The 18,155-nt window shown below is 50.5% G+C and overlaps 1 protein-coding gene across 3 annotated transcripts in view; it reads left to right on the forward strand.

Annotated features, from left to right (window-relative positions):
* The first annotated feature begins 11,697 nt into the window (after positions 1-11,697).
* Positions 11,698-18,155, forward strand: part of Nkain1 (sodium/potassium transporting ATPase interacting 1) — a 42,858-nt gene continuing 36,400 nt past the window's right edge. For 2 of the 3 annotated variants that reach the window (XM_075945266.1, XM_075945267.1), the window contains exon 1: positions 11,698-11,895. In XM_075945266.1, the coding sequence (XP_075801381.1) occupies positions 11,842-11,895 (54 nt within the window). In that variant the 5' untranslated portion in view covers positions 11,698-11,841. Of the gene's footprint in view, positions 11,896-12,658; positions 12,841-18,155 lie in introns of those variants that run through there. The other variant, XM_075945268.1, reaches the window with a different exon arrangement.

An 18,155-nucleotide genomic window follows, 5' to 3' on the forward strand; every position in this document is an offset into this window, starting at 1 on the left:
CAACACCACCAAGCCCTGTTATGTGACAGGCAAAGTCATCATTGCTGAGGACAGAGACGGGAAAGATCTTGTCCTTGCCCTCATGAGAAGTGCACAAACCAGTAGAAAATATTGTTGGAAATAAACTACTTTCTTTTTTAACTGAGCACATGCCCGAGATTTATTTAACTTATTAATGAAGAAGCCAGCAGGATAGTAAAGCTCTCAGAGCAATTACTTTTAATACAGTGAATGAAGTTTGAGTAAAGCACACTGGAAACACAGGGGGAAGCGATTTATCGTGCCTGTGAGAGAACAAAGAAGCATCCTGGATGCTGTGGTTATGCTTGCGTATGGACAGCAAATGAGGAGGGCTGTCTAAAACCAGACACAAACCTGAGGGGGTGGGGGTGTCTCAGGAGCCAGAGAAGTGTGCTGGGAGACAGGGGCAGCAAATCCCATAGCGTGGGAACTTCGGGTACTTGAGCCTGTAGAGTGAAGTCCCCCAAGGTGTGTTTCACAGACTTGACATACTCTGAGTTTAAAGAATCCCCTCGTCTGATATATTTGGGAAAGATGGTGGGGGGTGGGGGGCGGGCGGAGGGGAGCGGTAAACAACATGAACCTGGTTTCATTACTTTGAGCCTTTACCATACAGAGTAACATCTCAGAACAGGGCACGCAACTGTAATCCCAGCCCTTGGAATCCAGAGACAGGACATCCTCTGCTACATAGCTAGTTGGAGGCCAGCCTGAGTTCGGGTGCTAGAAACTGAATGAAAATCCAGGTGCAGTGGGACTCATTTATAATCCCAAACACTGGCACACCGAGATGAGAGCTGGGGATGGGGATTGTCCAGATGCTCACAGGCCAACTGGCCTGAACCCACACAGCGTGACAGACACGAGAAACCCTGCCTCAAAACAGTAACAAAGTGGAAGAAAGGAACTCACTACGCAGGGGTGTGTGTCTCGGAAGGGAATGGTGGCTGTCATCTGGCCTGGCACTAATTAATTACCTATATGGCTATAATGACCTTCTCCAGGAGAAACGTGGTCCCGAATGTCTTCAGCCTGATCTTCATTCCTCAGAAATCACAAGTAGCTTTTTTTTAAAAAATTTGTTTTTATTTTACGTGCACCCGTGTTTTGCTTGCGTGTATGTTTGTGCAAGGGAGTTGGATCCCCTGGAATTAGAGCTATGGATAGGTGTGAGCTGCCATGTGGATGCCGGGATTGAACCTGGGTCCTCTGGGAGAGCAGCCAGTATTCATAACCACTGAGCCATCTCTCCAGCCTACAACCAGCTTTTTAACACCCCTTTTTAAATGTGATTTTTTTTAAATATTTATTTATTATGTGTACACTATTCTGTCTGTGTGTATGCCTGCAGGCCAGAAGAGGGCACCAGACCCCATTACAGATGGTTGTGAGCCACCATGTGGTTGCTGGGAATTGAACTCAGGACCTTTGGAAGAGCAGGCAGTGCTCTTAACCTCTGAGCCATCTCTCTAGCCCCTAAATGTGATTTTTTAAAAAAAGATTTATTTCTTGTGTATATTGTTCTGCCTGTGTGTGTACCTGCAGACCAGAAGAGGGCACCAGATCTCATTACAGATGGTTGTGAGCCACCACGTGGTTGCTGGGAATTGAACTCAGGTCCTCTGGAAGAGCAGGCAGAGCTCTTAACCTCTGAGCCATCTCTCCAGGCCTTTAATTTTTACTCTATGTGTATGTGTCTGTTTATATGTATGTATGTATGTGCTTCACGTGCATGCAGTACCCACAAAGGCCAGAGGAGGGCATCGGATCCTGGGAGAGCTGTAGTTACAGACAGTTGTGAGGTACCTGGTGTGGGTGCTGGGATCCAAACTCAAAGACAGCAAATGCTCTTAGCCGCAGTGCCATCCTCCAGCCCTCTTTAACCCTTATTAACACCAGATCCACATGCCTCAGTCCAGCCCCTTCTCACCCCACTGTGAGTTTGTAAGCATGGTGTGTACGTGTGGGGACCTGTGCTGTGTCACGTGTGAAGGGGACAGGTTAGTGGACTTGATTGCATCCACCTTTCCATGGGTCACCACTATGCACATGCGGAGGTCAGAGAGTAACCTGGAGTTGGCTCTCTCTGGCCATGTGGATCCCTTGGGTCGAACCCCAATTGTCAGGCTTAGCAACGCCTTTCCCCATGGAGCCATGTCACCAGCCTCTGGCACTGTGCTCTCAAAGGCCTCCCAGTCCCTTGAAGAGTCGGTGGTGACTGAGGGTGGAAGGGCTCAGAGGCTGAGGGTGTTTCCCTCAGCCCCTTCAGTCCTTCCTAGTTCTTACGGGGCTGAGTAGGAGCCATTAGCAGGAAATGGCCGTACCACTTAGGATTGAAGAGAACAGAAGCCCTAGCCTGGGAATAAAGATTTAAGCATAAAACATCTCCAGGGGGTGAAAATTGTCTCCTCACTTTGGGAGAGATAGATTGCTCCCGAATGAGTAATGGCATCTCTGGCTTTCAGTTAATTTCCCTTTATGACTTCAGTCTCAGGCACTTAATACTGCGGGCACTTAAAGCCAAACTTCTTTTTCACTGGGTGGCTTTTTGTGAGCTGAATTGTGAGGGAGGCGGGTTTTTAAGTCATTTTTTTCTGCACACAAACGCACACCGGCACAATTATTTCTTCTAGCCTGTGGCCCCGGTACCGTCTGTCCCCAGTGCCCCCACAGCTGGTTTGCAAACAGCTCATGAGAGCACGGGTTGCCTCTGTCTTCCTTCCCTACTTCCCCTGGTTGCTCAGAGACAGTTGGCGCTTTCGGGGGAGAGAGAGAAGAGAATCCCCGGTGATGGCAGTGACCTCAGCCAGGGATGAGTCCCCAAAGGGAGACCCAGTCATCCTTTGTCCCGTGTAGTCAGATGACAGGCAGAGCTGACTTACCCAGAGCCAGCTGCCAGTTGTTTCTTCACATCAAAGCCACAGAATTTACAAACCGGTTGAGGCACACATTTAATCCCTACACTTGGGGCAGAAGCAGGCAGATCTCAGTGAGTTCAAGGCCAGCCTGGTCTACCCAATGAGTTCTAGGATGACGAGGGCTACAGAGAAACTCTGTCGTGAAAAACTGAAAAAAAAAAAAAAATCAAAACAGTATTTGCTAACCAATAGGCCAGAGTCTGCTTCTTCCCAAAAGGGGTGGAGGTGGGGAGGCAGAGGTAAGAAAAGAATTCCTGAGCAATGTGGGCTCACTGTCGGAAACTTGGTTTGACAGGACTTTTCCTTCCAGAGAATTTTGGATGGGTTTGCTGGGTTTGATCCCTAGCACCAAGAACCCAAAGTCAAGAGACTTTGATACTGGACAGCTAACATCCCAGGCCAAAGTGCTGGACCCTCTTTCTGTGGGACCAAGTAAAGGCCCGTGTTCTCATCAGCTGTCTCTACCTACCTTGCACATATAATGACCTCTGACCGCATCCTGGGTGAACCCCTACCCTCTGTATTGAGCCCTGGGCTGGACCAGACTATGCTTCAGGTATTTTCTCATTCCACTCTGAAGCTCATCTGGACTCTTGCATTATTCTTTTTTTGTTTAAGATTTATTTATTTATTATGTATACAACATTCCTTCCATGTATGCTCGCATGCCAGAAGAGGGCACCAGATCTCATTATAGATGGTTTGTGAGCCACCATGTGGTTGCTGGGAATTGAACTCAGGACCTTTGGAAGAGCAGTCAGTGCTCTTAACCTCTGAGCCATCTCTCCAGCCCTCTTGCATTATTCTTTAACTTGGGTCAATTTTGTTCCTTAAGGGACATTTGATGGAACTTGAAGATCCCTGTGGGTGTCTGGCAGAGACCAAGGCCACACAGAGAATTTGCTGCTCCAGAAAGTCATTCGTGATGCTGTTGAGAAAACCTGCTCTAGAACAGTGAAATTCATTCATTCTTTTGGTTTTCCAAGAGAGGGTTTCTCCTCGTCTTTTATTCATTTTGTTTCCATAGAGGTGATTGAAGTCAGGGCTTCAGGAATGCTATGCAAATTTTTTTTTTTTTTTTGGTTTTTCGAGACAGGGTTTCTCTGTGGCTTTGGAGCCTGTCCTGGAACTAGCTCTGTAGACCAGGCTGGTCTCGAACTCACAGAGATCCGCCTGCCTCTGCCTCCCGAGTGCTGGGATTAAAGGCGTGCGCCACCATCGCCCGGCTATGCAAATATTTTTAAATAATTTATTTAAATTTATTTTATGTGCATTGGTGTGAAGGTATCGTATCATATCAGATCCCCTGGAACTGGTCTCCATGTGGGTGCTGGGAATTGAACCCAGGTCCTATGGAAAAACAATCAGTGCTCTTAACCACTGAGCCATCATCTCTCCAGCCCTGCTATGAAGTATTTTATAATCATAGGGCAGTGATTCTTTCCTGGGCCAGCAACAGCAGCAACAGTCAGAACTTCTTAAAAATGCAAATTCTAAAGGCCAGGCCGTGGTGGCACATACCTTTAATCCCAGCACTCAGAAAGTAGAAGCAGGAGGATCTCTGTGAGTTTAAGACCAACCTGGTCTACAGAGTGAGTTCCAGGACAGCCAGGGATACACAAAGAAATCCTGTCTAAAAAAGAAGAAGGAGGAGGAAGGAAGGAAGGAAGGAAGGAAGGAAGGAAGGAAGGAAGGAAGGAAGGAAGGAAGGAAGGAAGGAAGAGGAAGGAGAAGGAAGAAAGAAGAAGCAGCAGCAGCTTAAGGAGAAGGTGATGTTCAACAATCTGTAATTTCCGGATCTCTGTGAGTTCGAGACCAGCCTGGTCTACAAGAGCTAGTTCCAGGACAGACTCCAAAACCACAGAGAAACCCTGTCTCGAAAAACCAAAAAAAAAAAAAAAACCAATCTGTAATTTCTTTGTAATGCTGGTAATTGAACCTCGGACTTCATATGCTAGGCAAGCGTTCAGCTGAAATACATTTCCCAGCCCGCAGCATCCTGGTGGAGCTGCTTTACCTTTGAGAAGCACTGTATTCAGAAAGCGCTGATCTTTCTGATCCTTCCGAGGGCCACTGCAGAGGCTTTTCCTGTTTACTCTATCACGATCCGCTGGCCTTTGAGGCTCAACGCTGTGCGTTGCATTATCCCATGAAGCAATAAGTTCAAAGAAGGGAAGTTACTTACCCAAGATCATCCCGCTAGTAGGACGAGGGCAGCCGGCTTTTAACCCAGCTGGATCCTTTCCAGACACCGCAGTGTGGACTTTAATGGCTGCTTCTCGTCTTGAATGCACACTGGAATCACCCGGGGAGCCTTTAAAAGCCCAGACTCAGGCTGAGCTCCAGACCAACTGAACTTGAATCTTGGCCATGGGCCTCAGGAAAGCTCCTTAGGCGGCTCCAATGGACAATCAAAGCTGAGAACACTGGTGCTGGTCATCCTGTAACTACACCAGAGGGCAGCATAAAACCGGCAACACCCCCCCCCCCTACACACACACACAACACCCCGTTATCCACTGTCTTGCAAGAAAGCCACTGGCTTCTCCCCTGTGCTACGTGAGCTCTAGAACGTCTATCAAAGCCCCTGGTTGGACATAAATTCAGGAGCTTAGCCATAGAAGCGCATGGTCATCCCTGCCCGGCCGACTATGGAACTTTATGTAAAATAACCCCCTGAAAAGGCCCTGGGTGTTCAAATGCTCTCAGATAGAACTGTTCAGGGAGCCATCTCCGGGCCTTCTCAGCGCTGGCATTCAGTGCTTTTAAGATGGCCTTTCCTGAGAGCCTATGATGGCCATCTCAGGCTCCGACGGACTGCTAGGAACAGACACCTGGTGACAGAAGATGACACGCAGTGGCCAGCCAGCAGGGAACGGGAATCCCATCAGAGAGGGCCTGGCCTGAGCTGACTCCATCTGCTGGCTTTCTGCTCTTGGCCCTGGGACAGCTCGGTGCAGCAAGATGAAGGCTCAGCAGCAGCGCGGGGCTGCTGGGAGAGGGCCTCACCTCATCCCTCAATGTCCCTGCTCAGCTGGCCTCAGGGCCTACTTGAGCTGAAAGCCCATGTGTCCTCCCAGGGCTGGTGGGAGAGGAGATTTGTCTCAGCTGTCAGCAGATTCTGTGCGGGAGACTGGGGCTCCACAGCCCGGAAGAGGTCACTTTCTGCAGCACCACTTAGGATCCTGACCTTCCATCTCTGTACAGCCCTGCCCTGTCCTCCATCCCACCCCCACGCCTTTCTTTCTTTCTTCTTCTTTTTTTTTAATATGATCCCACTATAGAGCCAGCTACTGAGGTGTAATAATTTGATTGGGTTTGTTTGGTTTTTGTTGTTGTTGTTGTTGTTGGTTGGTTGGTTGGTTGGTTGGTTTTGATTTGTTTTTTGAGGCAGAGTTTCTCCGTGTAATAGTCCTGGTTGTCCTGGAACTCACTTCATAGACCAGGCTGGCCTTGAACTCCCTGAGATCCACCTGCCTCTGCCTCCGGAGCACTGAGATTAAAGGTGTGTGCCGCAACCGCCTGGTTTCAGTTTATTCTTTAGTGGCTGGCATTGAATCCACTAAAGCCTTGCAGGCTCTTAAATGATAGCGGGATCTTTGGTTTGTTGCGATGATGGAATCTTGGCCCTTGTACGTGCCAGACACGCATTTTAACATCAGGAATGTCCTTTACTTACATTTAAATTTTTATTTGGTGTTATTTGAAGCAGGGTTACCCTTTATAGCCCAGGCTGGATTGGAAGTCACTATTTAGCGCAGGCTGGACCCAAACTCCACTCAATCCTCCTGCTTTTAGTTCTTCAAGGGCTGAGACAAGTAAGTGTCACCAAGTCCAGCTATTTAGTTTTCTGGATTTTTTTTCCTCAACGTGTATTTATTCTTTATGTGTGCATGTGTGTGTGCTTACATGAAGACAACTTGCAGGAGTCAGATCTCCACTCCCAACATATGGGTACCAAGGTTCAATCTCAGGTTGTCAGGCTTAAAGATGGGTACCTTTTCCTACTCATCTAACTCACCAGCCTCCCCCACACCCTTTGAGACAAGGTCACATGTACCCCAGGCTGGTCTCTCATTAGCTGTATAACAGAGGATGCTTTGAATGTCTGATCCTCCTGCCTCCATCTCCAGAGAGCTGGGATTAGAAGCATACATTGTTGACCCCTGCTTTATGTAATGCTAGGGACTGAACCCAGCACTTGGTGCATGCTAAAGCAAACACTTATCAACTGAGCTGCAGCCCTGGACCCCATTTAAGGGTGCTCTGTAAGGCTGAATCTGTGTAATCCAGATCAGCTCTGAATTTGCGATCATCTTGGCTCCTCCATTGGAGAGCTAGGATTAGGGTGATGTGGGATTCCCCTCTGTATGCTGTGAATACCATTGGTTAATAAAGAACTGTCTTAGGCCTGTGCAGAGCAGAACTTAGGTAGGTGGGGAAAACTAAACTAAATGCTGGGAGAAAGGAGGCAGAGTCAGGGAGAAGCCCTGTAGCCCCACAGGAGACAGATGCTGGAATTTTAGCCAGTAAGCCACAGCCATGTGGCAATACACAGACTAATAGAAATGGGTTAAATTAATATGTAAAAGTTACCCAATAAGAAGCTAGAACTAATGGGCCAAGCATTGATTTAAATAACATGGTTTCTATGTGATTATTTCTGGGCTTAGCTGCCAGGAACCAACAAATGGCCTCTTTACTACATTTGGCACCATTGCTTTGTGGAAAAGTCTGCTGAATACTATGGCCCTGTAGGCTGAAGATGGATGCACCAATGGTACAAAAGAACTTTGGGTGATTGTCCAGGCAGCAAGATGTCTCTATCATTTCTAGAATCTTGGAAGTTGCTTACAATGCACTTCTTCTCTCTTTTTTTAACATTTATTTATTATGTATACAGTGTTCTGCCTGCATGAGTACTGCACCCCAGAAGAGGGCACCAGATCTCATTACAGATGGTTGTGAGCCACCATGTGGTTGCTGGGAATTGAACTCAGAACCTCTAGAAGAGCAGCCAATGCTCTTAACCTCTAAGCCATCTCTCCAGACCTAGAGGGGTGTCTTAGGGTTTTATTGCTGTGAAGAGACACCATGACCGTGGCAGCGCTTACAAGGAAAACATTTAATTGGGTGGCTTATAGTTTCAGAGGTTTAGTCTGTTATCATCAAGGCGGGACATAGCAGCATGCAGGCAGACATGATACTGGAGACGCTGAAAATTCTACATCTTGACCAGAAGACAACCAGAAGTGAACTGAGATACTGGGCGTGGCTTGAGCAGATACGAGACCTCAAAGCCCACCCCCATAGTGACACACTTCCTCCATCAAGACCACACCTGTTCCAACAAAGCCACACCTCCTCATACTGCCACTCCCTATGAGATTATGGGGGCCAATGACATTCAAACTCCCACAAGGGATGTACCGGGAGGCTGTATCCAGAGGCATCTTTTGATAGTCACTAAGCATCTTTCTGTCCTCCCAGAGCTGTCCTAGGTGCTAGGGCGGCCCCTGGGTAGTTTCAGAAGAGGGCCAGTCATCAGAAAGGTCAAATGATCAGCAGGTTGGAACCTTTAGCCCCACCCACTGTTCTCCCTTGATGATGGGAGTCAAGGAGTCCTGGAGATGGGGTATCTGCAAAGCCTTGAGCAAAGAGCTCCTTTTGGTTCTTCCAAGTGATGAACACGGACTGAGCAGACCAACCCTATAGAGACAGAAAAGCCCGCACCAAGGACCCCATCAGATCCCACCCTAGGTACCTCTTTTTATCTGGCCATTCATTGGAATCCTTTATAATAGACCAGCACATGTAAGTCTAGTACCTGCCAGGGTTCTGCAAGTCAACTCTAGCAAACTGTGGCATGTGAGGAGGGGGACATGAGAGCCCCTGTGGACAGCTTGTCCACCAGCAGGACAAAGGATAGCCAGAGGTTTGGGACTGGTCTCTCGCAGGGGTGCTAGCTTGCGAGACTGAGCCCTTCACCGGTGGGGTCTGTGATAGTCCCACGTGGTTCAAGCCATAACTGAATGGAATCGTCAGACACCCAGCTGGTTTAAAGAATTGGTTAGTGACAGAAAATGTCCCAGAAGCTATAATTAGTGAGTAGATTCTGCCCTCCAACATGAGGGAGTTATCGGGCTTAACATTCAGCCAGATCATGAAAGAATGTTCCTAGGGCTTTCAGTTTCTCATCATCAGAGGGCAAGACCCACAGCCCCTGCCTGGCCTTGATTTAGAGCCGGGGAACTTCCCAGTGCCCTCTTCCAGCGTATCTGCCAGTCCTCCCTCCAGGCCTGACCAGCATCCTGCCTTCACACTCAGGAAATGTGGCTGGGCTCTGAGTCATGGCTGTCCTTTTCATTGTGAGTCCTGCTCCATCTTTCCCACAGTTTCCCCTAGGCCTCTGTTAGTCATCCCTCATGATACCGACTGCAGGCCCCACCCCCACCCCATGTCCGCCCTAGTTCTGAACCTCTTGCTCTGCTTGTCCAGTTGGGTTGCCTCCTTCTGAGAACCTCAGGCTTCAGAAAGAAAAGGGACCTATTGAGACCCAGGGTTGGAAAGGGACCCAGGTGCTGGCTAATTTTATGTCAACTTTATGTTAATGTCATCTGAGAGGAGGGGACCCCAATGAGAAAATGCCTCCCTAAGATCAGGTTGTTGGCAAACGTGTAGATCATTTTCTTTACTAGTGATTGAGGGGGAGAGCCCAGCCCATTGTGGGTAGGACCATCCCTGGGTTGGTTGCCCTGGGTTCCGAAAGAAAGCAGGTTGAGAGCAAGCCATGGGGAACAATCTAGTAAGCAGCACCCCTCCAAGGCCTCTGCATCAGCTCCTGCCTCCAGGTTCCCCTCCTGTTGGAGTTCCTGTCCTGACTTCCTTCAGTGTCCTCACAGGGCTCCCAGTCTCCTTCAGGAAACAAAGGCAAAGGATGTTCTTGAACGAGCTATCATGGGGGTAGCAAAGGTTGGGATGCACCAGAGAAGGGACACAGAGGGTGACCAAGGGACACCGAGGGTGACCAAGGGTCAAGGAGTGAGGCCTCAGCTGAAATGCTGAAGATGAACCGGAGTCCGCTGCACTACAAATGGGGACCCCAGAGTAGAACCATCCTGGGCCTGAGAGATGGCTTTGGGAAAGGACATTTGCCACTGCGTACAAAGACCTGAATTTGAAATCTGGGACCCATATGGGGGAATCTCATTCCCATACGTTGTCCTCCTTTGAGAGCTATGAAGGCGCTCTAACATGCATGCACCCAAACACAGATGTGCAACATCAGTAAAGAAAAAAAGCAACCCTAGAAGCAGGGAGGGGCCAGAGAGAATGGTGGCCAGGATTCAGGAGGGCAGGATGGAGAATAAATGACCGGGGACAGGGGTTAGTTCAGACTTTGAGCAAGGTGGTCAGGCCTCGGGCCTGTGGCGTATGGACATTCAACAGCCTGGCAGGACTGCTCCGAGCAGAGCAGAACCCTGTCACTGTGTGGAGAGAGACACTGTCACTGTGTGGAGAGAGACTGCTTGGGTTCCGTGAGAGTTGACTAACCATCCATACGACGGTCTGAGCACACTGTCAGCTTGGAGGAGGGACCGGACATTGGCTGAAAGGGCTGCAGGGGATCCTGTGGGGTACCAGCACACCTGAGGATTGTCTCTTTTGTGGGAAAACGTCTCTTTGGAGACTGATAAAAGCTGGGAACCAGTCCCCACATAAAGTCATGCTCTGCGTATCATTTTAGGGATTGCACAGACTCCAGAAAGCCTAGCTAGTCTTGGAAACGGCTGGACACAGCTGTCATTCCCTAACAATGACTGAGAAAAATCCCCATTGCTATCTTAGCTGCTTCTTGTGAGAGTGTGTGTGGGAGGGGGAGCCATTCTGAGTTTGTGGGATGGTTGCCTCAGGGAATAACCTGCAAGGCCTTTTGTTCTGGTGTTGTTGACTAAGCAAGGGCTGAAATCCAAGGCTTTATGCATGCTTGTCTTGCGTGTTTTAAAATGTTTAGTTGGACATAGTGGCTTATTCATGTAATCCCAGGATTTGGGAGGCTGAGGCAGGAGGATCTCCTAAAAGCTACCCTGGGGACCTATCCGGTTCCTGAGATATGAGGACTCATGGGAACTGAAGAATGCTTCAAGAATATCTCTGGCTTCCAGAAACCCCGGATACACCAGAAAAAGGAAAGTGGGAATGAAGAAAATGTGTCCAGGAAACCAGGAGGGCTGGCAAACTGGGTTTAGAACGCAGATGGAAACAGAGGACAAAGTTGGAACCCCAGTGCTCTCCTGGCAGGGTGGCTCCGGCTCACTCAGCAAGCCAGGCTAAGGGCTAACGCTCGGTTCACACGACTGCCTGAGAGGGACTTTTTTCCTACTTTGCTCGTGAGGCCCCCCCGGGGGTTGGGTCCAGAGAGGTAATGTGATCTGCCCAAGGTGACACAACCAGCGAACAGCAGCGTCGAGGCGACCCAGAGCTGCCAGCTCGCAAGACCCGCACTCTTCCACTTCGCTCCACGCCCCTCCCCTCCCCCGCCCCCCCTCGCTCTTCCGCCCCTCCCTTGTCTCCCTCCCGGGTGGCGGCCGAGCCACGTGGTGGGCCGGGAAGCGGCAGCCGCCGAGCGCCCGGGCGGCTGCCCCAGCTGGGCAGTGCTGCACCGCGCGGCGCTCGGTGCCTGCGGGGGCCGCTGCGCGTTGGCCGGCGCTGCGGGCGGGAGGTGTACCGACGGCCGGCCGCAGACAAAGGAGACGCCGCGGAGCCCGAGCGGACCCCGCGCACCATGCACTCGGGGCGCGGGCGGCCGGCCGCGGCTCTGGGGATCCGGCCCTAGTCGCCGGCCCCGCCGCCCCGGGGCGCCATCGGGACGACGCGGCCCCGCGCGGCGCGAGGAGGAGCCATGGGCAAGTGCAGCGGACGCTGCACGCTGGTCGCCTTCTGCTGCCTGCAGCTGGTGAGCGGGGCGGGGTGGGGCAGCAGCCGCGCGTGGACGCCACCCGGGGTGCTGGGTGGCCGGGCGGAGCCTGCCCCGCGCGGGCCGGCTTGTCCCTTTGTGTGCGCTCTTCGCCTCAGCCCCGCGCTCGCGCTCACGGTCCAGCGCGCCTGGGCTGCACGCGTCGGCTTGTACGGTGCGCGTGGGCTCCCGCTGGGGCTGCGCCCCGGGACTGTGACTCCCTTGGGTTTGGGGGGTGTGTCCGAGGCTGGTCTGTGCACTCGGCGAGGTCTCTGACCGCATGTTTCCCTTCAAATGGCTGGTTCCGTGGGTACCCCAGTTCCCTGGGCTCCGCCCCTGTGAGTGTCTCTCACAAAGTCTCTTTCTGCTCCTGTGTGTGTCTCTGGAATGTTTTTTAGATTTCTGGCCATTTCTGCTTCCTGTTTGTATGGTGGGACCTGGGACTCTTAAGAGCCCTCAGCCGTCCTTTGTGCTTCTTTTTTGCCTCCCGGAGCCCTCCTGACTGGATGGCCAGAGATAGAGAGCTGCCTCCGTGAGGAGGGTCACCAGGAATTGATGTATCTTGAGCCAACCTGATTTGGCAGGCATGGGACCCACTCTGTGGCTTTGATCTGGCCACCGAGTCCCCCAACGTCCCAGGAGCCATCTGTTCCATCAGCAGCGGGGTGGGGTCAGGTAAAGAGTGCCCTGGTCCCATTGGATGGGGGCACTTAAGTGTCCTGGGAAGAATCAGATCATCTGGGGACTCTGTGCTGGCCCCAGTTTGGGGAAATGAAGTGTTTGACTGGGGAGGAGGGGGCAATAGAGTGAATCTGGAGGCTAAGAGTAGCTGAGGTCCTGGCCTGTGAACTGGGAAGGTGACAGAAGAGAGGCAAGGGTCTCCTGCCTCCCTTGGACCTGGGCTCCAACACCTATGGGCTTTACTCCTCCTTTTGGCAGTGGCAGGTAGGAACTGCAGACAGCACTCGGGTCTAAGGAGGAGTCAGGTATGCCTCTGCCTCACTCCTGTGGGTCCCTGCATCTGGGGCTGCTTTCTGACCTGCATGTGCCTCCCCCCCCAGGTGCAGAGGGTGATGGAGGGGCTTTGAGTGGGGTAGGTAGGTGACCCTTGTCCTCTCGATTTTCCTCTTGAGAAAGCAGCCCTAAGCCTGCCATCCACAGCATTGTCCTCTTGGGCTCCGTTAGAACCTCCTCTACCCCAAGATTGGTGGCCCAGTGTCTGCCCCTCACAAGGCCACCTGGTCTGTCAGACATCCATTCTCAAGGACGGCAGAGGGGATTAATGGCCACCAGATAGGCTGAAAACTTCAAAAGGGCAGAAATAGCTCATTTTGTTCTTGTTAAATCCCCAGCAGCTGGACGGACTTTGACACCTCATTAATATTTGTAAACTAAATGAAGAAACGGTTATTTGGCAAATCTGGGCTCACAGTATAAACATTCTTCTGTATCTTTTTTGTTTTGTTTTGTCTTGTTTTTCGAAACTGGGTTTCTCTGTGTAACTACCCTGGCTGTCCTGGAACTCACTCTGTAGACCAGGCTGGGCTGGAACTCATAGAGATCCTTCTGCCTCTGCCTCCCAAGTGCTGGGTTAAAGGTGTGCTCCACCACCACCCAGCTCCTGTATTCATGTTGAGAAACACAAAATGCCAAGAAGTCTTCAGGCTTTTCAGAGGATTCCTTTTCTTTAAAAAATTTTTGGAGGCTTGTTAAAATTAATTGTGTGCATGCATGCATATGTGTATGTGTGTTGTGCACGCACACATGCACATGTGCATCAGTGCATAGGTGCTCAAGGCGTCCTGAAGAGGGCCATGGTGCCCTGGAGCTGGACATACAGGTGGGGAATGCTGGGACCCAAACTCAGGTCCTCTGCCAGAACAGTGCCCTCTTAACTGCTGAGCCACCCTCCAGCCCTAAGAATCCCTTTCTGGATTTGTTTGCTTGTTGTGTTTGTTTGTTTAAGACATGTTCTAAATCTGCAGTCCAGGCTGGTCTTGAACTCTCAGCCCCCTCTGATGGATTACAGGATGGCTAGGCTTAAATTTTAAACTACATTTTCCTGTCTGTTTTGCTTTTTTCAAGACAGGGTCTCACTCTATATAGCTCTAGTTGTCCTGGAACTTACGAGGTAGACCAGACTGGCCTTGAACTCAGGGATCCGCCTGCCTCGGCCTCCCAAGTGCTGGGATTAAAAGTGTTTGCCACCACCACCCAACTTTAAACTACATTTTTTTTTTTTCGAGACAGGGTTTCTCTGTGGTTTTGGAGCCTGTCCTGGAACTAGCTCTTGTAGACCAGGCTGGTCTCGAACTCACAGAGATTCGCCTGCCTCTGCCTCCCGAGTGCTGGGATTAAAGGCGTGCGCCACCACCGCCCGGCACTTTAAACTACATTTTTTAAACTTAAAGAAATGATGTGCATAGATTAAGAAGTGAATAAGTAAGTGCTCAGAGAGTGGAAAGCAGGGCAAGTTTTCCTCTCTCTCTGCCTGATGCCCTCCCATAGGTAAAAGCAGCTTGTCAATGCTCACTCTCCAGTACTGTTGCTAACTCACTGGGGCCAGCTACTTTTGTGAGTGCCTTTCCCTGAGTTAACACATGTATTAACCTTCATTGTGATGCAATGATCTAATTTGCTTAGATGGATCCAGGCATGGGACCAGCCTCCTCTTTTGCCTTAGCTATATCATAAGTAGCTCTGGCCTTGGCACCCTGGGGTACCTAGAGAGGTGCTCACCCATCTAGGGAAGCAGAAGTGGTACACGGGGTCTCCCAGCCCCCAAGGTTTCCCAACCAAAGTGATGCCCATTCTTTCACCAACACTGAGATGCCTTAGATGGGACCTGGGTGGGATTCCACTTCTCTCACGCCCTGCCTGGTTGGCTTGGGCAGCTTGTGCGGGCTACGTGAGACAATTTAGGCAGCTCTGGGGGAGTTGGGGGGACTTGAAAATTGGTCTCCCGGCTCTGTTACTCTGTCTGAGCTGATTGCAGAGAGGGTCCCTCCAGCTGTCACTCACTAACCCCCTAGAGCCCCTGCAGCCTGGCAGCTTCCAGAATGTGCTCTCAGGATGGTGAATGTGCCAGCCTGAGGGGAGAAGGAGGCTCAGCTTTCTCATCCAAAGGACCGAGGTATTAAAGAGGTAGTTAGTTATTTTTCAGCTGAAAGCCTAAGGAAAGAAAGGATCATTTTCTTCTTCCAGAGTTGAGGCATCGTAACAAAGCAAGCCAGTTCCAAATCCTTCTCTGGGGGGAGCTGTTTTGTTTGGGGCATAGGGGTGGAACACAAGGGATGGAGCGTTAGAGGAAGCAGACCGGGACTGTGTCATTGAGGGGAACAAGTTAAGGTAATAATCGAGGCTCTGGACCTTGAACAGAGTCCTCTGAGTTCCAGATCTCTCTGTCACATAGTCATTTTCTGGCTGTGTGTTTTGGATGAGTGTCTCTGTCTCTCTCTCTCTCTCTCTCTCTCTCCCTTTTTTTTTCAGTTTTAATTTCTTTATTTAGTGTATGTGTGTGCAGATGCCATGGCATGCATGTCGCTTGCAAGAGTTGGTTCTCTCCTTCCACCACTGGCTCCAGTGATCACACTCAGGTTGGCAGGCTTGGCAGCAAGCACCTTTACTTTCTGAGCCATGGTGCTCACGTGTTGTTGATTTCCTTATTGTTGTTTCTGGTTTTGCTCTTTGGTTGTTTACTGTTGTTTTTAATTTTGAGACAGAGTTTCTCTATGTAGCCCTGGCTGTCCTGGACCAGACTAACTTTGAACTCAGATTCATCTGCCTCTGCCTCCCAAGCGCTGGGATTACAGGCGTGTGCCGCTGTGCACTACCTCCCTTCTCCAAAGCTCGGCTTTGTTGTCTCTCATGTATAAACAATTCCCGAGGGTGTAGGTGCACAGGACTGCACATGCATATGAAATATGAAGGCCAGTTGTTGATGTCAGTGTTTCCCCCAGCCCCTTCCACCATTTGTACCTTACAGTGACCCTAGATCTCACTGATCTGCTTATCTCGCAGGCCAGCAAACACCAGTGGTCCCCTTGTCCCCGCCTCACACACAGCTGCCCCCAACTTTCTTAGGTGGGTGCAGGGGGTTAAACGGGTCCTTATGCTTGTGTGTCAAGCACTGGATTGACAGAGCTGTCTCCTGGCCCCCAAGTTCCTGATTCTTAGGGTTATAGGGTTTGCCTCCTCCGAGCTGTGACTAAAGCATATGGGGGGGCCAGGGAGAGTGTCTTGTGCCTTCCTTTACAGGAAGTGGCAGGTACTGGGACCCTGAGCTGAGGGATGAGAGGACTGGCGTCTACCCTGCTCCGCCCTCAACGTCCTGCACATTTGTGCATCTGTTTCACCTGTTTTGCTTTGTTTTGTTTTGTTTTTTTCCCCCATTTATGAAATACAGAGAACCTGAAGGTTGGTTCCTAGGATCCCAGCTCTGCCTGCCTGGGATCTGAGAGGACACCTGAGCTGGTATGGAGGTTTTGTCGTTTCCTCTGTTCGCAGACCCTCTCTGGCCCTTCGGTTTCCTGGGTTCTAATTACTGTAATGTGTTGACATTATTAATTCCGTTCTCACCCTGATTTTCGCTCATTTGCATATTTTCTCTCTCTTCTCACCTCCTTCCCAAGCTCTCACGGCCACTCTGTTCTGGTGAGGGGATGAACCAGGGACATTTGCCCCAGGGACTCATCATGGGTTTCTTCATCGCCATCATTATCGCTCCCGTTTCAGGAGGCCTGTGCTAAGCACTTTGTATGCATTACCCCATTTAACCAAATGAGCTTACATATGTAAAGTGCTTGGCAGAGTGCCTGGCACATGTTAAACGATCAATAAACGCTAGCCGGCTTCCTGCCTCTGCCCTTCGCATTGTCTTAATTCCACACTCGGGATGGATGGTTTTATGATCCCCTTTTTCAGATGAGGAAATTGAGGTGGCCAGGGTGAAGAGGTTTGCCCGGGGTCACCAAGCTAGTTGGTTGGCAGAACCTGAATGCCAGCCCCCTTGAAAAATGTCTTAATGTCATACAGTTCCAGCTTTGAGTTTCTTCATCTCACGTGAGGTGTTAATGGTATCGCGTATTGTGTCCCCATTATGAACTGGCACGGGCTTCCTACTGTGGTGGTTCTTGTGGCAACTCTGTGTGACCTTGGACGGATGCATTCTCCACGGTCCCCAGGTTCTCGTCCCCACCTCACAGAGCGATAGAAAGGCTTTTCTTAGCCAGGTGTCAGGCACATAGTAGGTAATCAGAAAAAAAAAATGGTGGAATCGTCCTCCCCACCCCCTTTTGGAAAGCTCTTTGCTTTCTGGAAGGTGGTGGGTGAATGAGGGGGAAATAACTCGGCTTCCAGCTGAGCCGAGAGTAATGGCGTGAAACGTGGTCAAGCTGATGGATGTCGTTATTAGTGATAGTGATGGTGAGGATGGAGGGAGGCGGCTCTGGGGGCCTGTGCGCCACAGCAGCCACAGCTGCAAGCTTCTGGCTCGTTCTCAGGCACCGACTCTTCACCTGGGGCTTGCGGTCCTAGGGGTGTGAAAGTGTCCTGGTCACTTTTGTTCTTCAGTTCCCTGTGGACAGAATGAAGCTGGGAGATCTGTTCCCTTGGGCAGGACTCTGGGGCCAGCAATGGCCCCTTTGCAGGGTGGGTGGGACGGTGAATGGTGGGAATGAGAATTGCAACTGTGTGATCAGGGGGGCATTGCTGCCCCCTTCTCACCTATGAAGTAAAGCAGCCCTTCTGCTGCATGGCAGTCTGGGGACATGGTGAGGTGGTGTCCTGACAGTGCCAGGCATGAACCTGGCTGGGAAGGCGCTCCCCACAGCTGGCTGATGTTTAGACTGGTGACTCAGCCCCATCTCCGCCTAGATCGGAGGTTCTACTGATCAAGGTCATTCCTATAAAAGATCCATGTTTATCCAGGTTTGTCATATCCTCTTCATTATTATGGAGAGAGAGGTGGGATTTCTCTGAGTAGCCCTGGTTGTCCTGGAACTCACTTTGTAGACCAGGCTGGCCTTGAACTCAGAGACTCAACTACCTCTGCCACTCCAGTGCTAGGATTAAAAAAAAAAAAAGCATGTGCCACTATTGCCTGGCTTCCTTTTTACTTTTTTTTAAAATTTATTTATTTATTTATTTATTATGTATACAATATTCTGTCAGTGTGTATGTCTGCAGGCCAGAAGAGGGCACCAGACCTCATTACAGACGGTTGTGAGCCACCATGTGGTTGCTGGGAATTGAACTTAGGA

The sequence above is a fragment of the Microtus pennsylvanicus genome, chromosome 13, assembly GCF_037038515.1.
Source record: "Microtus pennsylvanicus isolate mMicPen1 chromosome 13, mMicPen1.hap1, whole genome shotgun sequence".
NCBI classification, from domain to species: Eukaryota; Metazoa; Chordata; class Mammalia; order Rodentia; family Cricetidae; genus Microtus; species Microtus pennsylvanicus.